Source organism: Condylostylus longicornis, unplaced genomic scaffold, assembly GCF_029603195.1.
Source record: "Condylostylus longicornis isolate FDR11 unplaced genomic scaffold, ASM2960319v2 ptg000482l, whole genome shotgun sequence".
NCBI lineage: Eukaryota > Metazoa > Arthropoda > Insecta > Diptera > Dolichopodidae > Condylostylus > Condylostylus longicornis.
The window spans coordinates 163-17,660 of NW_026578440.1; the positions used below are offsets into that span (position 1 = coordinate 163).

At 44.7% G+C, this 17,498-nt stretch overlaps 1 protein-coding gene across 1 annotated transcript; it reads right to left on the bottom strand.

Moving 5' to 3' along the window:
- Window positions 1-16,356: 16,356 nt before the first annotated feature.
- Window positions 16,357-17,219, bottom strand: LOC129617284 (uncharacterized). Its single transcript, XM_055532614.1, has 2 exons — window positions 17,136-17,219; window positions 16,357-16,716 (listed from the first exon to the last, which is right to left on the bottom strand). Exons 1-2 carry the CDS (start codon window positions 17,217-17,219, stop codon window positions 16,357-16,359), a joined length of 444 nt encoding a protein of 147 aa, XP_055388589.1.
- Between the last annotated feature and the right edge of the window lie 279 nt (window positions 17,220-17,498).

The following is a 17,498-nucleotide window of genomic DNA, read 5'->3' on the forward strand; positions in this document are numbered from 1 at the left end:
TCGCCGTTATGTCCGCTTTGACTAGCGCAGTCTCAACTGTTACCCGACCAGTACCTCCAACTTTCTTGCATACGTTACCACGAAGCATGCGGGAAGCGTGTATTGCTTTGGGAAAACCTTGGGAGGCATCTGAAACACTAGTGAAGAGAGGGATCATGAAAATAGCGTAAATGCAGATCACTGTTGACGATGGTGTATGAGGGAAACCAAGGGAACTAAAAAGGCAAGCGAGTTTGGGGCGGTCGACTGAGTGCAGTGCACCGGGGCGCCGCACAACAGCTGGGGACTCATCTTCAACCTGCATGTCATTGACTGGACAACGGCTCCTTGAACCTTGTTTTCGTTCCACACTGCTCTGATCTATGATTTGGTCGATTTTTGAGGATCTGAGACTCGCTTGTCCGCATCTCCCCGTTGAGTTTCAATTGCAAGAAATCCAAGCCCTTAGCGCTTCATCGCCTTCCTCTTCTCTGGTTGAGTTTCATTGCAAGAAAACCAAGCCCTTAAAGATCGATCGCCTTCCTCTCTGCTTGAGTCGAAATTAGACGCAATTCGTGTACCATCGTCCCGGCCTTCCGCGTCTTCCTGGCATACCTGGCTCATGCGTTCTCAAGGAATCCCTTTTTTGGAGTCTTCCGCAGGGACCTATACCTACTATTCGGGGAGCTCTTCTTCGAGGACCTCTAGCCCTTTCGTTTGGCGCACCCTTAAGCGGGGGTCGAGTACCTTGAAGGAGGAGACTGTGCTCACCTTGCCCACCTCGTCAAATCCCTCTGAAAAAGCGGAGAAATGGTTGACGGCTCTTCCTCACGAATGGGAGTCTGCGAAATCTGACGAACTTGGTCCGCCTAGTAAGACACCTGAACCAGATCTTGATCGGGCGCTGGCTGACTCTACCCGTTCCGATGCTATTGACCCCGATCTTGAGAAAGTTCTCGAAATGGTCATCGATCGGGAATCTGGGCTGGTGAGCAACTCCACTCGGCCGCTAGTGTTTCATGCAAACTGAAGCGAATCGGGAGATTGTTGAAGAATATTTCACAAGACGTTGTTCTAAAGATCCCGCTCTCATGAAGATTTTCGAAGACCTTGTTGCGAAAGAATTCCCACGAAGAAGGACAGTTGGAAGGCTGATGTATTTCCGGAACTGGAGTCCACTACGTAAGCCGTGTGTTTCTGTGAATTCTGAATTATCCCTCTGGCGTTCTCAGGGAAGCTTATAATCTCTTCTCCGCCGAAGAAGCCATCTACCGATATGGGAGGTTTATTGTAAGCATTGAAATTCTTTCTAGTATTCACTTCTGGTAATACAGGTAGAGAACCCGGTGTTGCCAGAGGAAAGCGCATTGTCGAAGATCTTCTCGCTGAAACGCCAGATGAAGTTGCGAAGACCTTGTCATCAGAACTCCTGGAGAAACGACGCGACCGACTTGGTGGAATATTGAGCAAAGCTGGTTGTGATTGTGACAAGGGTGACTGTGGGTGTAATGGGTCACTCGATTGTGACCACCATCATTCTCTTTTGAGTCTGAAACCTCCTGGAGAATGCTGCTTGTATATTGCCATCGCGATCTATTGCAGGGCAAAGAAATTCACGACGAATTGGTGAGACTAGGGTATTGCTACTTTGAGTCATAATGCTTAATCAGGGAATCCCGCGTGAAGAAAGCATTCCACAAACATGATTTGGCATATACGCTCAAAAGAGCGGAGGAGAAGAACGATGCGCCGAAGAGTCCCGCGATGATTCATCTGATGCAACACCCCGCGACTGTCTCCCCGTCAGCCCGCACTTCGAATTGTCCAATCCTGGGAGGGAGAAAATCTTCGGCCCGATCATTAAGGAAAACAGGTTCAAGGAAATTGGCGATGTATCAACTTCCTAAGAAACAGCGCATCAGGCTGACTGCATACATCAACAGTTGATCAAATATCGGGCGTCCAAGAAGGTTGAGCCTTCAAGAGCTGTACGTGCTGCAATTTGGAAAGCGCTTGAAAGAATTGGAAGCGACCCTCGACATCTAAAACGCGCAACGAAGAAACTCCAAAAAGCGTCTTCTTTCAGTAGGGAAGGGACGAGATTGAAAGTGCCGAATATTAGCAGAATACTTGAGTTCTGCGAATCGATTGTGTTGATAATTGGGTTCATTCATTTTAATTATTGTGTAGAAATCCGTGGTTCCATTTTTTTTGTCGTCTTTGTCTAATCCGCTTTTTCTGTGCACCGCTCCAATTTCATGCCGCTTAGCTGAAAACAGTTGAAAATTCTTTGCAGTTTTCATCTCGACATAGAAGCGCATCAAAGACAGCTTCAATTTTACTCGTCATATATGTTCTCTCTTCTACTGCGCTTGTCTTCGGATCTGAACGTCTTCAAAATATACCGCAACCAAACAACGATTCCCTCTCTTACCGACAAAATTCGGAGCGTCGCAGCTATCGGAATCAATTGAAGATCCTCGTTCTTTATTCACCAGCCTGCAAACCCCTTCTGCGATTCTACAGACAAAAAGACTTTCTGTTCGTTTCGTGAGTACTTCATCGGAGCCGTTGCGATGCGATAACTCAAGCAGCTCCGGTTCATCGCTTGAACGGTCCTCCTCTGGCGAGGATGCGATTTCGTTCATCAAATTGCCAACCAGACGCGCGCGTGTTCCACAGTTATTGGGGAGATTGAACAACCCGGACGTCCTTCGCTCATCACAAAAGCAAGTATCTGAGACAAAATCACAAAGGGGTTCAACTTTCGAAGATGCAAGTGACGCAGACCCCGAGACGGTTATTTTGCTCACACAAGAAACGCCCGAAAAATCATTGAGCGAGGTATCAGGTGAGTGAAAAACGTAATCAAGTCTCTTCCACTGTTTCTTACAACAAGGCTGCGGGTCACCCCGTTCAATGGTTTCTTCCTGTATTGCGGTTGAGGACTCCATGTCGCCTCATCAGAAATCCGTACAGATTTAAGGGACTCCAGATCCGATTCCAACAATATCAGTCCAAATACCAACGAGATTACAGGCGTCAAATAAAGTGGTGCTGCTGTGTCGAAATCTCCATCTGTGTGGTTCGCTCCATCTCGTTTGAGGGTTGACGGCGATAATGAGGGCAAAGAGATGACATCATTTTCTTCGATGATGGAAAGCGGGTTTATCAGAAATCAAAGAGGATCGCTGACCCCCGATTCATCCTGGACTTGACAGAGTCGTTTGGCATCGGAAATTATCGAAGGACTGCTCGCTTTGCAAATTCAACGGTGCTTTCAAAGTGTTTCCCGGAAAGCTTTCGAGGCTTTCGTAGGTGTTACTCATAGGTACTGTGGTTGCATTCACTCAGTCTAGTTCCTTGATGATGGTCCAAACAACTTCCTCAGGCGACGACTCCGATTTTGGTGGGATACCATTCGAGCCATTTAAATGATTTTTGGTTGACCAAGTAGTTTCGCGCTTTTTCTAGCCCCGTTAAGTAAGACGCGGCCTTTCGATTTGATCCAGTTGCTTCTCTTCAGTAAAGGTGGCCCTCGTGGTAAATACCATCCGAGGCTTGAAGACTACAAATAGGTCCTGTTCTGGGATTTTGAATCGTATTGAAGTGGAAGCTCTCAAAATCAACATACTGAAGTGACTTGCTATAAAAATGAAGAATTAAGCAGGCCTTGAATCCAAAATCTTTGTCGCTCTCTGAAACACTTGATCCGCGAGTGATGAATCGAAAAAATCAGCAACCTTTCGATTAAATGTTCCTTCAGCCTCAATGGGACTGAGAAAAAAACAGGTTGCAAACCTGTGCGATCATTTGACCAAAGTGAAACATTTCTGACTGCTGAGTGTACGTTCGATTGACGAGAGTTATATCTGACCACTCCGCGAAGGGCGCAGGACTTTGGACTTCGGGATTTTCAAGAAGAACAAAGCGGATGGCTCCATCAAGCATTTTTTTGCGCACGCTTGCCCAGCGGATGTCCATATGTAACAATCCGCGTTCACGCAGCAGGCGAATGCAATCAGCGATGTCCTTTGGTGCCTGCATCGCTTCGAGTGCATTGGTGGGAATGCCAGCGGATTCGATGTAGTCCATCTCAACAACCAGATAATTGCCGGGAGCAGGTTCCATAGATGCTGGTTGGAAAAACTGCTGTACTTGTTCGTGACTCCATCGTTGCAAATCCCCCACCTGCTGAACAAAGACATCAGGATTATCCCTAGCAATTTGATAAGCCTCTGTGATAGCTTCAACATCCGATTCAATAGGTTCATCATCCGATGGTTCCCGTTCCCTTGTGACTTTAACTATTCGCTCCCCCCGTAGAATGATGGATTTGTGTGAAGCATGTTCCAAATCACATCCAGTAGGGATCTTATGGTGTAATATATAGCGGCACAATTGGATCATGACAGAACAATGCCTCCTAAGTTGATCGAAGTTTCTTGGGTTGAAGCTATAAAACTCAATGGGAGGACGATCGGTGTTGTTGTTCGGGTGACAGAGTTTGAATTTTATCGTGTCTCCTGAACTCATGTCTGACTTTTGCAAGGTAATGATCAAGTTGTCCCTCTGGCCTTGGAATGTGTCACTCCCAGCAACCTTGTCTTCTCTCAAGAAAATAAGGTAGCCGGAAAGAAATAATGCCACATCTGAAGGATATCGAGTCCCTTGCACCCTGCAAAACACAAAATAGACCAAGACAAACACAGATGACGACGTTTGGTCTTTTTGACTGTCGAGTTTGATACCCAGCAAACCCAGCAACATACTGATGGGGTCAATTGTCACGGCACTATACAATGGTGACATTTGCAGTTCACTCGGACGAGAATGTGTCGGGTTCTTATTTCGGAATCCTTGCATTGGTCTCAGCATGTCATACAACGACAGTTCGCCAAATGCACGCTCGTCTTCGGGCAACGCCACACAGAGATCTTCCAACAATGGGCTTCGGTCCAGCAGTTGGAGACCATCTGGACTCATCAACTCGAGAGGCTGTCTCAATAACCTCTCCACAGTTGACACAGAAACATCATATGTTCTCCGTTGACAAAGGTGCCTGAAAAGGTCTTCGCCCAGTCGATGAGAGAAGTTGTCGCTCAAGAGTTTGACGATCCATCCAAGTTCTCTGACACCGGAAAAGAAGGCATGAGTTGAGAGAAGTTGTCGCTCAAGAGTTTGACGATCCATCCAAGTTCTCTGACACCGGAAAAGAAGGCATGAGTTGGTGGTCCTGTTCCCAGAAATTCGGTTCATTGTGTTGGGAGAGGGGTTCATTAAGAGGAAAAAGGAAGAAACGAATGGGTCATGCCTTTACTCTCCACCAATATGGATTAGGGATTCGGCGAGATGAAAAGATCAGAAACCAGCGAACATTGAAGAAGAACCAAACCACTTTGTAAAGAAATAATGGAGGTGAGCAAGTGCACGGTTTGTTGTGTGCGCGGTTTGTTGTGTGCGCGGTTTGTTGTGTGCGCGGTTTGTTGTTTGCGCGGTTTGTTGCGAACAAAATAGCACAGAACAAACAAGGTAATCTCGAATTGCAATTCTTGCAGCAGTTGTAATCAATTCCCAATACTTATTAATTGCGACACTATTACAATCGACTCTTGGGTGGTGCTCCTAATCCTTCGAAGTAGACCAACGACCCTGGATTTGATAAACTTTGAATATTTTTTACTGTTTTTCCGTTAATGAGCGATCGCACTGCCGTTTCTGATACCTTGCCGTTGGAAGTTCTTGGAATGTCAGGAACTTGATAAATGAATTTGGGCACGTGGCTACAAACACAACGCGAAAAATCATGTCGTCGTTTTGTTTGAAACCAACCGTGGAGATGCAGCGCTGTGCAGCATTGATCTGATCGCGTCCTCTTTATCAGGGGTTAGAAGATCTTTTCCTCTATCAAAGACATAACAACCAACGTACGTGACAGTCAACACTTCTACCTCAGTATGACGAAGAGGACAATTTCAGTATCAATTGGGACTCGATTCTTCGTGTCAATCTGCTCATAAATGTCTCGTCCGACAACCACACATTCCTCAATAAAGTCCAAAGAGGACAACTAGAGAAAAGAGAAACAGATAGAGTCAACCCCACACCTATATACATATAGATGTATCCATGTAGATGTATCCATATAGATGTATCCATATAGATGTATCCATATAGATGTATCCATATAGATGTATCCATATAGATGTATCCATATAGATGTATCCATATAGATGTATCCATATAGATGTATCCATATAGATGTATCCATATAGATGTATCCATATAGATGTATCCATATAGATGTATCCATATAGATGTATCCATATAGATATATACATATAGATATGTACATATAGATATATACATATAGATATTTGTATGTATATATATTCATCGCTTTACCGGAGAATAGATTTCTGCTGTTCCAATTCTGACACCGCCTGGCAACATATTTGCAATAAGTTGCTGAACACGATTTGATGATTCAAATACCAGGATTTAATGTTGTGTCGGAACGCCCTAGGATAATCAGTCCGTTGTGTTTGGTGTAAAGTACGGCATCATGATGGAACCATCGATCAGGCACACGCTCGTTCTCCGAAGACGTGAAATAAGCGGAACTGGAAATTGCAGAAGATTGATCCACGAAAGATACTCGAGAAAGATAATTTACCGTAAGCGAGACTTTTGGGAATCGTCACCGAGAAGTCCCAAAGGAAGCGATGGGAAGGGTCCTGCACATGTGAGCTCACCACTCTTGTCCGGTTGGGTGATAATTGTATTTGTGTCAACATCGAAAATCTCGACTTTCATTCCAAGAGATTTGCATTGGATTTCTGACTTCCAAACGGGAAGGACGGGACAGCCTGAGGGAGTGGTTTGAATGTCCCAAATGGTTCGGATGCCCCCAATGTCTATCCCTACCAATAACGAAACAGGATAGAATGTCCGTTCCACCGCTAACCGACGCGAGATGAAGATCCTTCTTGAGATGTTGATAAACCCACACGAAACTCGACGCAACTAATGGGGATCCTGTTGATGAAATGACGCGAAGAGATGAAAAAGAAAAGTGATTTATTGGTTGATATCGTGAGTTTCTGAGTAACTCGATATATTTTGCTGATGTCCCAAAATGAGTGATTTTGAGATCTTCGACGACATGCAGAAGCGATAGCGTCGTCGGATAAAATGGATCCCCGTCGTAAAGCACAATCGTTGCACCGACCATCAGCGCAACAATCGACCATTGCCACATCATCCAACCGGGAGTTGTATACTGTAAAAGTTTGTCACCGAAGTTCATATCGAGGTGCAGCAAATGCTCTTTTACTATTTGAAGAACAACTCCTTGGCGGTGAATGATTCCTTTGGGACGTCCTGTTGTCCCAGAAGTAAACATGATCCACATGGGATCATTGAAATTACAGAAGACAACGTGTTGACTCAGTTGGCGTGTCACAAAAGCCAGTTGGGACAATTGATTTTTATATTTTGTCAATTGAAGTCGGGTGGAACGGAGATGGTGATGGATGTCCCAAATTAGGATTTTGCAATTTGAGTCTTTGTGCTGGCTGACTTGGAAATGCAGACACTCGCGCGACACTTGAAAATTCGGAATGAGAATTAAAAGTTTGAGAGAATGGACCGAACGACAAAGAGTTAAGACCTGGAAGGAAACATGCGGGAATGGTATGGAAGCTCAGCACCTTATCAGTGACGTCGAACCAACGCCCTTTGTAGAAATACCCATTTGACGCGAAAAGGAGTTTTGGCGTTAATTGAGAGAATCGATCTTGTAACGTCTGAAGTCCGAAATCAGAAGAAGCTGAAGCGAAAATCCCGCCGATAAGACCAATAGATAGCAGGGATACCAACGATGATGTCGATTGGGACAGAATCCCAATAGCCGTATCACCCTCTGAGAGACAAAAGAGTGCATGCCAGTAGAGCAAGGATCCTACTTTCAAAAGAGATACATTGACGGATAGAGACAATCAACTGATCGATAAGAAGTCCCAGTTCAATCAATGAAACAGAAAGAGTGGAAGTTCTAGACTCATCCAAACTGATCACTTTGACGTTCTGAGCGTCACTCGAAACTGATGAGAACAAGCTGAAAAGTCGACAATGATGTTGCGATCGCTGTTCATTCTTACAGCTTGAGGATGTTTTGGCAACCGTTAAAAAGACCATGTGGGAAAAACCTGGCTTCCATCAAATTTGAACCAGTTTGAGCCTTCAAGTCCCAACCCGTTAACCATGGCCTCCTTCCAGTGTCCCCTATGGCCCCAGAAAAGTCCCAAATAGACTTCCAGAAATCATCTGGATAATCAATAGACCATTGATGTAATTCATGGTATGATTTGGATTGGGGTGACACTAGATGACTGTATTTTGTGATATTTGCATTAGTGATTCGAGCTTGATTTGGACTCCATAATGGAGCATCGTGATGACAAATTGAAGAGCTCATAGAGCAACTGTCACGCGATTCATGTAAACATGTTTGTATTGTTCATGTAAACATGTTTGTATTGTTCAAGATCAAAATTCAGTCGCATTGTCAACATTTGTAAAACTGTCAGTGGATCCAAGGAAGAGAATCTTTTGTGGGAGTCGCCAAAAGGGTCGTTAATATATTTCGCACCGCTCCAGAAAGAACTAAACTATCAGATCGTATTGAGATTCGGGCAACATCGCGATACGATCCAGAACCAGATTCATATCTGAGCAAAGAAATCTTGGAAGTCATCAATGAAATTCGATACTCCATACCGAATCAAGACTAATGACGTTGGGAGGGATATGTCCGCATTGCTGGGGGGAAAGATTCCCGCAAGCACTAAATTATTGTCACAGGGATCTACTCCCGGCAAAAGTCGAAATGATCCGTTCTGAAATATGAATTGAGACGTTGGGGCGATTGATCTCCATTTTTACCAATTGCATTGCTTTAGCGATAAGAAGAAGAGACCTTCGATATTTTTTGCGATCCAGTTGAATCAACGCAGACACTAAAGATAAAGACTCGAATTAATTCGACTTATAGATGAAAGGCTACAATTGCTAAGAGTGATCTCAATTCATGATAAACAGTAAATCAAGTCTCAATTCACGATAAACATTTAATCACCTTCCTTAAGTAAAAACTCTTCATGTTTCCAAAATCTGAAAAAATCTTCATAATCGAGATGGCGGCCTTCGATAAATTTGGTTATTGGGACAGGGATGGCCAATTGGGACAACGCTGGGCTGTTGTCGGGAAGAAGATAATGAAGACGAAGTATAGGACACCAATCGTACGGTTCGGAGCACGTCACGACAACAGACTGAAATAGAGAAGAATGTTTACGAGCAGATCCGTAGCAAGGAACAGATTTATGCGCGCTACCTGATAGAGCTGTTGTCGTGCTGCAAGCACCGGAGGTAATGGAGAGTATGAAATTCCCAAAGCATCGGAATTCGTCAATTGAACTGTTGCATTAAATGATTGAAGATCTGATGGACTGAAATTCCCATAATATATATTGAGTGTCCCAGAAAGTCCTTTATAAGATGCTTTGATCCCGATTTGTACAGTGGAGTCTTCATACAACACTTCATCATTGGAAGATAATAAACAACGAAATCTAAAACATAGACAATCACTCATCCTCCACCCAAATTGTGGATCACGCACTTTTCGAGTGTGTCGAGAACGCCATCGTCTAACAGTAATGATGGTGACATTTTGCTCGGTGAAATATCCTGCCAGTCTAATCCGGATGCACCAAATGGATCGCTAGGTTTTTGGCGCAACGGAGGACTGCTGAGCTGCGGCGGTGTCAAAGCGACCCTATAAAACCGTCACCAGTCGATGCTCCAACGTCTCGTCTTACCTCGGTGTGCTCGACACTGCTTGTCTTCCATCGGAATGAATCCTTCGGGCAAGCCCTTGATCCTCCGATTGAACTCGTAGTGATTTTGCCGAAACGAAATCAGTTGCGCGGTTCGATGTTCTCCCAAATCGATCCTCATCGACGGAGTAAAATAGAACTGGGTTTTGATTGCTTTGACGAAGAGAAGGCGACCGTCTGTCATTTGGTACTGAAGTGAAGAGAGGTTCTTTGATCTTGGATGGGGCCTGACAAAAATTGGGATTCAGAATAATACCTGTGCCCTCAGTTGCCTTTGGGCGGCCGTTTGAGAGCCTACCGCAAAACCATCCACATCAGCTTTCACCAAGTTCTTCAACGCTGCAGTTTCACGAGACATATCATGATATTTCTTGGAAAGAGTTAACAATTGGGTTTCTTTATCGAGCAGCTTCTTCTCTAATTCTAGAACAATTCAACAATTGGATTGATATTTCTGTAATGACGAACTCTCACCATCTAGATTATCAGAAACATGGGCCAGCACGACCACTCTCACGCATCCACATTTCCTTCGCGTGTGAGACCGCTTTTCCACGATCAACTAAATCATACTTTAATCGATCCATCTCATTATCTTTTTTCTATAAAATAAACCATCATTCTATTTTCTTCCCACACTCATTTACCTTCATGTCCTTCCGTAGAGCTTCTATTTGATCTTCCCTTTCCTGTAACTCTTTCTTCAATTCCGTCAATTCTCGTTTTGTAGCTTCATGTGTGGCTTGAATCATACTTAACTGGTGATTAAATTCGCGCATCATTTGGTCTCTTATCTCCATCTAAAAATGAAAATACTTCTTTGGTTGATTCTCTCTAAAAAACTCACTTCAAGCTTCGGACGCAGCTCAACTTCAAAAACCGCCAATCGCTCCTCAAGACCTCTGCGATAAACGTAACAACAACAATGGCTGATTAAATTAAATCTATTTAATTCTTAAATCTATTGATTCCAATATTCATCAACTGACTCGAATTTGCTTCTTCAATCTATCAATTGTTACAGATGATCCATCACTAGGAAACGCGTCTTCAAATTCTACAGGCTGATAAAATCTTTGACCCAAAATCACAACATTCAATCATTCACCTCTGGCTCAAAACCTTCACCCACTCGTTTTTCTTTCCTGCGCTCTCCTTCTAAAACAAAAAATCATCTTCCTGAAAATGAAATCCCTTCATCACCTTTCTTTGATTTTTTTCGACGATGACGTTTTTCAATGGATCCTTCTGACTCCACGGCACCTGCAATAAACGCATCACGCAACGTTCAGTATCAAACAAACCTAATGGGGCTTGTCTTGGAGTTCCGTCCCCCTGTGGGAATTCAGCTGATCGTCGTTGTCGATCTGGTCCGGACATGTCCGCCGATTCTGACGGGCCTCGCTTGCGGAACTATTTCCGAAGTCGGAACGGAATCCCTTCGGCGTGACAGGCGGAGTAGGTGCCGGGAAAATTGACGTCCCAAGTTGCTTCAGAGAAGAAGGCGTCGTCCGTTGGAAACTGAAAGAAAAAAACGCTGAAATTGATCCGTCTCGAGAAGAGACAAAAAATATGAGTGGAATTCTGAGTACCAGGAGCGATGGGGGTTGGAGGTGCCTCCGTGGCAGAGGGGGGGCCACGAAGGAGAGACGGGACGCGAGGCAAAAGGGTCGGGGGGGAAGGCGTTCGAAAAGTCCGCTAAGGAAAAAAGGCTGGGCACCCATGAGAGGAATCCCATCTCACTTGAAACAGGGGGTTGGGCAAAACGAGGCGAAGGGTCTTCAAATGAGACACGGGCGGGATCCTCTGAACGTGTCTTCCCGGATGGTGACGCAGACTTTCTTTTTTTTTCTTCTTCCAGTTGATGCTGCGATTGGAGAAAGATCTTTTGATGATTGTTGCGGTGCCAACGGAGAAAACACGAAGAGGTTGAATTGGAGGCTGTTGACCTGAAAATCAAAAAATTATAAAAGCAAGTTTGGACAAGACGAAACGTGTCCATAACGACGCTGATTCTTCATACTTGATGAGAATGATGGTTGACGTGAGGAGTGCTGCTCCACTATCGGGGGTTGGGAATTTGCTTGCAACCAACCAGTTGCGCTATCCATCGCATTTTTTAAATCAGCTTCAACCTACAATTCCATCAATTGGAGACTCGAGTACCTGAACATCTTACTTTTTGAACTTGATCAAACAAAACATAATCGGTCGAGTTGGCGGCGCGTCCCATACTCTCGATCAAACCTTGACGTTCTCTGAACAGAGAAATCTGTTGTAGAGACACATTTATGAGACGCACTTCTCCCCCCTGGGTCAGAAGGTCTTCAACCATTCCCTTCGCTGAGGGACCTTGGGCTTGACGAATTGTCTCCCGCATCAACTCAATAAGGGAAAATACGGAGGCGAGCTGCTCCTCGATTTTTGGGACATCATGGGGTAGAGGGGGAGGCCTTGGGACAGGCTGGCGTTGAGACTGCATCGAGCGTGTGAGCGATGGCGCACGCGTAAGAGCTGGTGAAAACATCAGTAGGATGAATGAGGTGGCAAAATGCGCGCTTACATGTCGAGCGACGCGGTGCTGAAAGGACTGGGACGGAGACTGTTTTTTACAAGATTTGTGGAAGGAAGTGGTTCAGCGACGCGCCCCTCCCTGCCAGAGTGGAAATTGCGAAAATATTTGAGAGTTTGGGACTCACTAGAGGGTCAACACGGTCATCCATCCCTAGAAATGAGAAATCCATCAGTTCCATTATCATTATATATTTATCATCATATATCTATCATTATATATTTATCACAAACCTGGCGATGAGCGATGACGCATTGACCGTGAGGCTTCAACCCAAACGGTAAGCTTGGGACGGAAGAGAATCCGCAGAGTCTTTCACAAAAACTCTCCTGAACACAGAAGACACAAAAGAAACACTCATCTATAAAAGCAATCTGTGATATGAAAATATCTTCTACTCTTTCATCACTTGTAGATACACATACCCAATGCCTGAGAACGCGCTCAGCTGTCGAAGCTAACTGCCGCGCCTCCCCCTCTGAAGTTCCATTCGGAAGACAAATGGGGAAGGATTCATAAATGTTGGACATCTAGAACAGAAAAAGATCCGCATTATCGAGACTGATCAAATCTCACCTTCGCTGAAGACCCTAGATTCGTAAGAAGATCGAGTCCTGATTGGGTTGCCACGACCGTATTCAAGCAACGAACGTCGAGTACAACCAACGCATCTAATAGCTGAGAGAAAGAACGATGACGGAAACGATGCGGATAGAAAAACAAACCTCCAGTCCCAAACATTTCGAATTCAGCGGAACACCAGAATCCCAAAGTTGTTGAAAAAAGTTCATCTACAGCAATGATTGGAAAATCGGAGTGCCCCCCCAAGATCTCATTCGTTAACGATTGGAAGGCCGGTTCAAAAACAAGCCGGCTTTGCAATGCTGACCGCAACGCCGGCCGAACTGAATGGGATTCCCTTTCGAACTCTCTCACACTCTTGGAACCTTCATCTTGATGCGACGGACTCATTACCGGAGTTTCACCCTGACGCCGTCTCCCAGACACAACTTGGCCGATTGTACTAAGTGTTGTGCGAAAGGGAGTTTTTGCTGCTGACATGACCCAAGATTTTAAGAAGAAGGGGTCGTACCAATCAGCAAGAGTTGAGGCACGGCAAGGAGGCCCATTTTGAGACGACTCTATATGGAGAGGCGCAGGATTTCCAGTAGGTGACCAGACACAACATTTTTTAAAAATGAGAAAATAAATAATTAGAAATATCATCTGAGATCAAGAATGTATCCACCAGAAGAACGAGTAGCTACCGGGGTCGCTCCCACAGCAAATTTAAAGGTGAATCTCGGATGAATGCTTTCCTTCAGGTAGCAGACACTTCCATTGATCTCCCCTTTTCAGAAAAAAGCTGAAACTCTAAAGATCGCCCTCATGGTTCAGGGAACAGTGTTTGTTCTGCTTCTACTGCGAGGATATTTCATGTAAGCGGGATAAACTCGCTCTTCAATTGCTGCCTTCTGATTTTTAGGTCTATCGTCTTCATCTTAACCATAGGAATCGCAATGTAAGTCGTTACCTATGTTCATTTCTCAAGCCGGTTTCACAGGTATTCAATCTGGGATCCCAATAGCTTCAAACCAAATTATATGGTGAGAAGATAGACCCCGCATCTCCCCTGAATTGCACCAATTGTAGCAAACTTTCTTTTGTGTGACCGTCATTGGTGCCATACTGGTTGGGGTTGAACTAGGGATGAGGCAAGTTCCAGTGCTATCTTTTCATGATCTTTTCATGATCTTTTCATCTTTGTCGTCATCAGTATCAGTGCATTGATAGAAACTGGATCGTACTGGAAGCTCATTGATATTCTACTGAACGCGGCCGGTGTTGCTATTACATGCTTCATTGCGTATTGCAGTTGGAAAATGTTTAAGGTTACTCATTCATATGTGTATCCATCTGCAGTTTTGTCAACCAGGAAATGCTAGAAGCTCCTCTTTACCTACAAGCATCTCAGCATTCCTTGATTTCAAGAGGTGATGATGGTGCGTCATCCGGTGTGATGAGTATGCTAACTGGATCGACAACAGCGACTCCTCAAGGTATTCAAAGTATAAAGTATCCAATGTATTAGGGCCTCGTCACTCCCAGTCACTGTCTTCGATTTCAGAGTTCGTCCCCGTTTGGCGGCCGAGGACGGAAGCTGGGAACTTAGAAAAAGACTCAAGAGTCATCTTCTGATTTTGTTGACCCTGAACGTTTGCCATTTTTTTCATCCTCACAATGGAACGTTTGTCCTGGTGGCATAATTAACTCGATGGATCCTAATACTGAAGAATCTCTTGTACTGTTTCCAGACCTCATCGATCAATCCGACGCCAGCGTGATGTCAGGCGATTGCTTTCCAGTAGATCGTGGTCCTTGGTGTCTTGCTCCGTCAGTTACTCAAACAAGCACCTAGCTGCTACAGTGTATTCGGCCAACATCAAATTGGTTTATGACAATTCAAATCGCGTTTTTGTAGCACTTATAGACTAAGATGCCACAAAAACTGACATTCCGTGTGGGAATTCTAGAATGGTATTTTCCCTCGGTTATTCGAAATATCCACCTGCCGAGCTGCAAGCAAGAACCACTGAAGCAGACAAACTGTTATTCTCTTACCCACGGCCATGACTAAACACTTTCCAGGATTGAGCACCATGATGATGTAGATCCTGCCCAATACGACCCTCGTGGAACAATTTGAAACTGATCAGGAAATTGAATTATTTGCGCCTCAACGGTTTCATCTTACGGTTGAAGCATCGTCTTCACATCAGGTGAGATTTTGTCTTTTCGCCCTGAACGCCCTGATCGGAGCGTCCATCAATGTTTATTAGCGTGTCCTTACGTCTTGATACTTCTTCGAGCAAGCGTTCAGATTTTGAAGCAAATCTTGACAACTTAATTCAGCCTCCCAATCCTTGTTTCGATAAACAAAGTAGGGATTGTCGTGTGACAGGCACTTGTTTCCTTCAGGTTTTCTATAGGCTGGTACTGAAAGAAACTTTCCAGATTCGGCTAATTCGTCCTCGCCTAATGGAAACACTCTAGAAGGGGCATTAGAAACAGAGAAGCCCAATGACCCTCAACTTAGAAGCGTGGTATTGATCAGTATGAGAATGCTTGTGTCTGCAAGTGTTGTAGTCTGAGCTGGAATGAAAAAGGAGTTAAAACTTCCCACAAGCAGCTTACAGAATTTTGAGGCAGGGATTCGGCAGCTCACGATGCGTCCTGCTCACCCTTCCCTTCCTGTCCCTCGGGCGGGGTGTTCGTTTTTTCGAATCCACCGGTGATGACTTGCCTTGCTCGATACCATGGAACCAGAGGAAAATCGTACTACAGAAGACAGAACTGCACTCGAGCCTCAAAGGGTTTTGAACGCACTCGAAGCTCGTAGGCTGGACTTAATAGCGCATGGGTCTTTCCTTTCGTGATCCCATTCATTCTAGGAAACCAGAAGTGGTTCGTAGAGTTCGTCTATTCACGCCAAAAAAAAAGACATAAGACACGCGACACATACAGTTGTAAAAAATTTGAAGTCTGTGGATTTCTATGAACTTCTAGATGGATAAATGCCAACAGCTGCTCTTGTGTGACGTTTGAACGTTACCAGTATTGCGGTGACATTATCCCTGAAGATTAACGGCATACAGCATACTGAATCCCACATACAAATGAAAGAATCCCACATACAAATGAAAGAATCCCACATACAAATGAAAGAATCCCACATACAAATGAAAGAATCCCACATACAAATGAAAGAATCCCCACATACAAATGATAGAATCCCATATGCATATGGTAGAATCCCACATACGACAAGTGGTAGAATCCCACAAATGATGTTATCGTTTACCCTGCTTCGCCTCAATTCGATAGCCTCTCTGATGAGTTCTTCTACAACTCGTTGAGGCTCCTGAGAGATTCAAAGGTCACTGATTTGTGATGCATATTTCTGTCTACCTGTTCGCCAGGTGGCATTTGGGCCAAACGCGATCTCACGAAATTTGTCGCATCTTGGCTTGAGAAAACGTCGAAGAGGCCGTCACAGGCCAATAGCAGGAACTCATCCGCTGGGGTGAGTCGTTCCATACGAATTTCAGGATCACCGACGACAAGTGGAGGCTTCCCCCGTCGCGACGTTCTTGTATTCGATGTCTCCCAACGCTCGCGACACTGCGAGTCGTCCCAAAAACGCGACGGGATTTTGACGAATCCTCCCGCACCCTCGATACGGCGAATTTCATCATCGCGGGCCTGGCAACATAGAAGCGTTCCATAGTGCAAAAGTTTTTCCATTGGCGTACAGGTTTATGGTCGGAAGAAAGTGCCAATGCCCTTCCATTTCGACACAATACAGCACGAGCATCTCCACAATTTGCGGCCCAAATAACATCCCCGATGATAACAATCACGATTGCAGCACAGCCCAGGGCCACTCCTTCGATTCTGTTGCTCCTGTCGGCGAAGAAATTGGCGATCTGTTTGGATGAAGGAGCGAAACAGTGCGTCATACACCGAACGATGGACATTTTCAGAAAGTCCTAGACGTCCCGTGAGTAGGAAAAGCTGTCTTCGGAAGGAATGATGAAGACGTCGATGAATGAATTCCGCACATTGCCGCCCTCCGTGGCTACATAGAAGATGACGCGTTGTATACGTCGAAACTGACTCACCCCATCATATACAGCAAAACATGAACACTCTAATCCGTCCCCTAAGTTGAACATATCTTGGATTACAAGCTCTTCATCTTCCATTGAGTTTCTGAAGCCTTGATGTCCACCTACGCCAGTATTGAATCTACAGATGACAAAATCACACAATCAATGATAATGGATGATAGTAGATGATAATCAATGATAATAGAGAATTGATTACCTAAGAGCAGAAAATTCTAAATTGCCGATTCTAAAGACATCTCCAGGAGTCAATTGATGACGAGTAGTCAGTGGAAGCAATCTAACGAAAAGTCTCTTCAGCAACTCAATGGATGTCGGTGGGGGAACATCGAAACTGGAGTCAGCTTCAGTGACAAA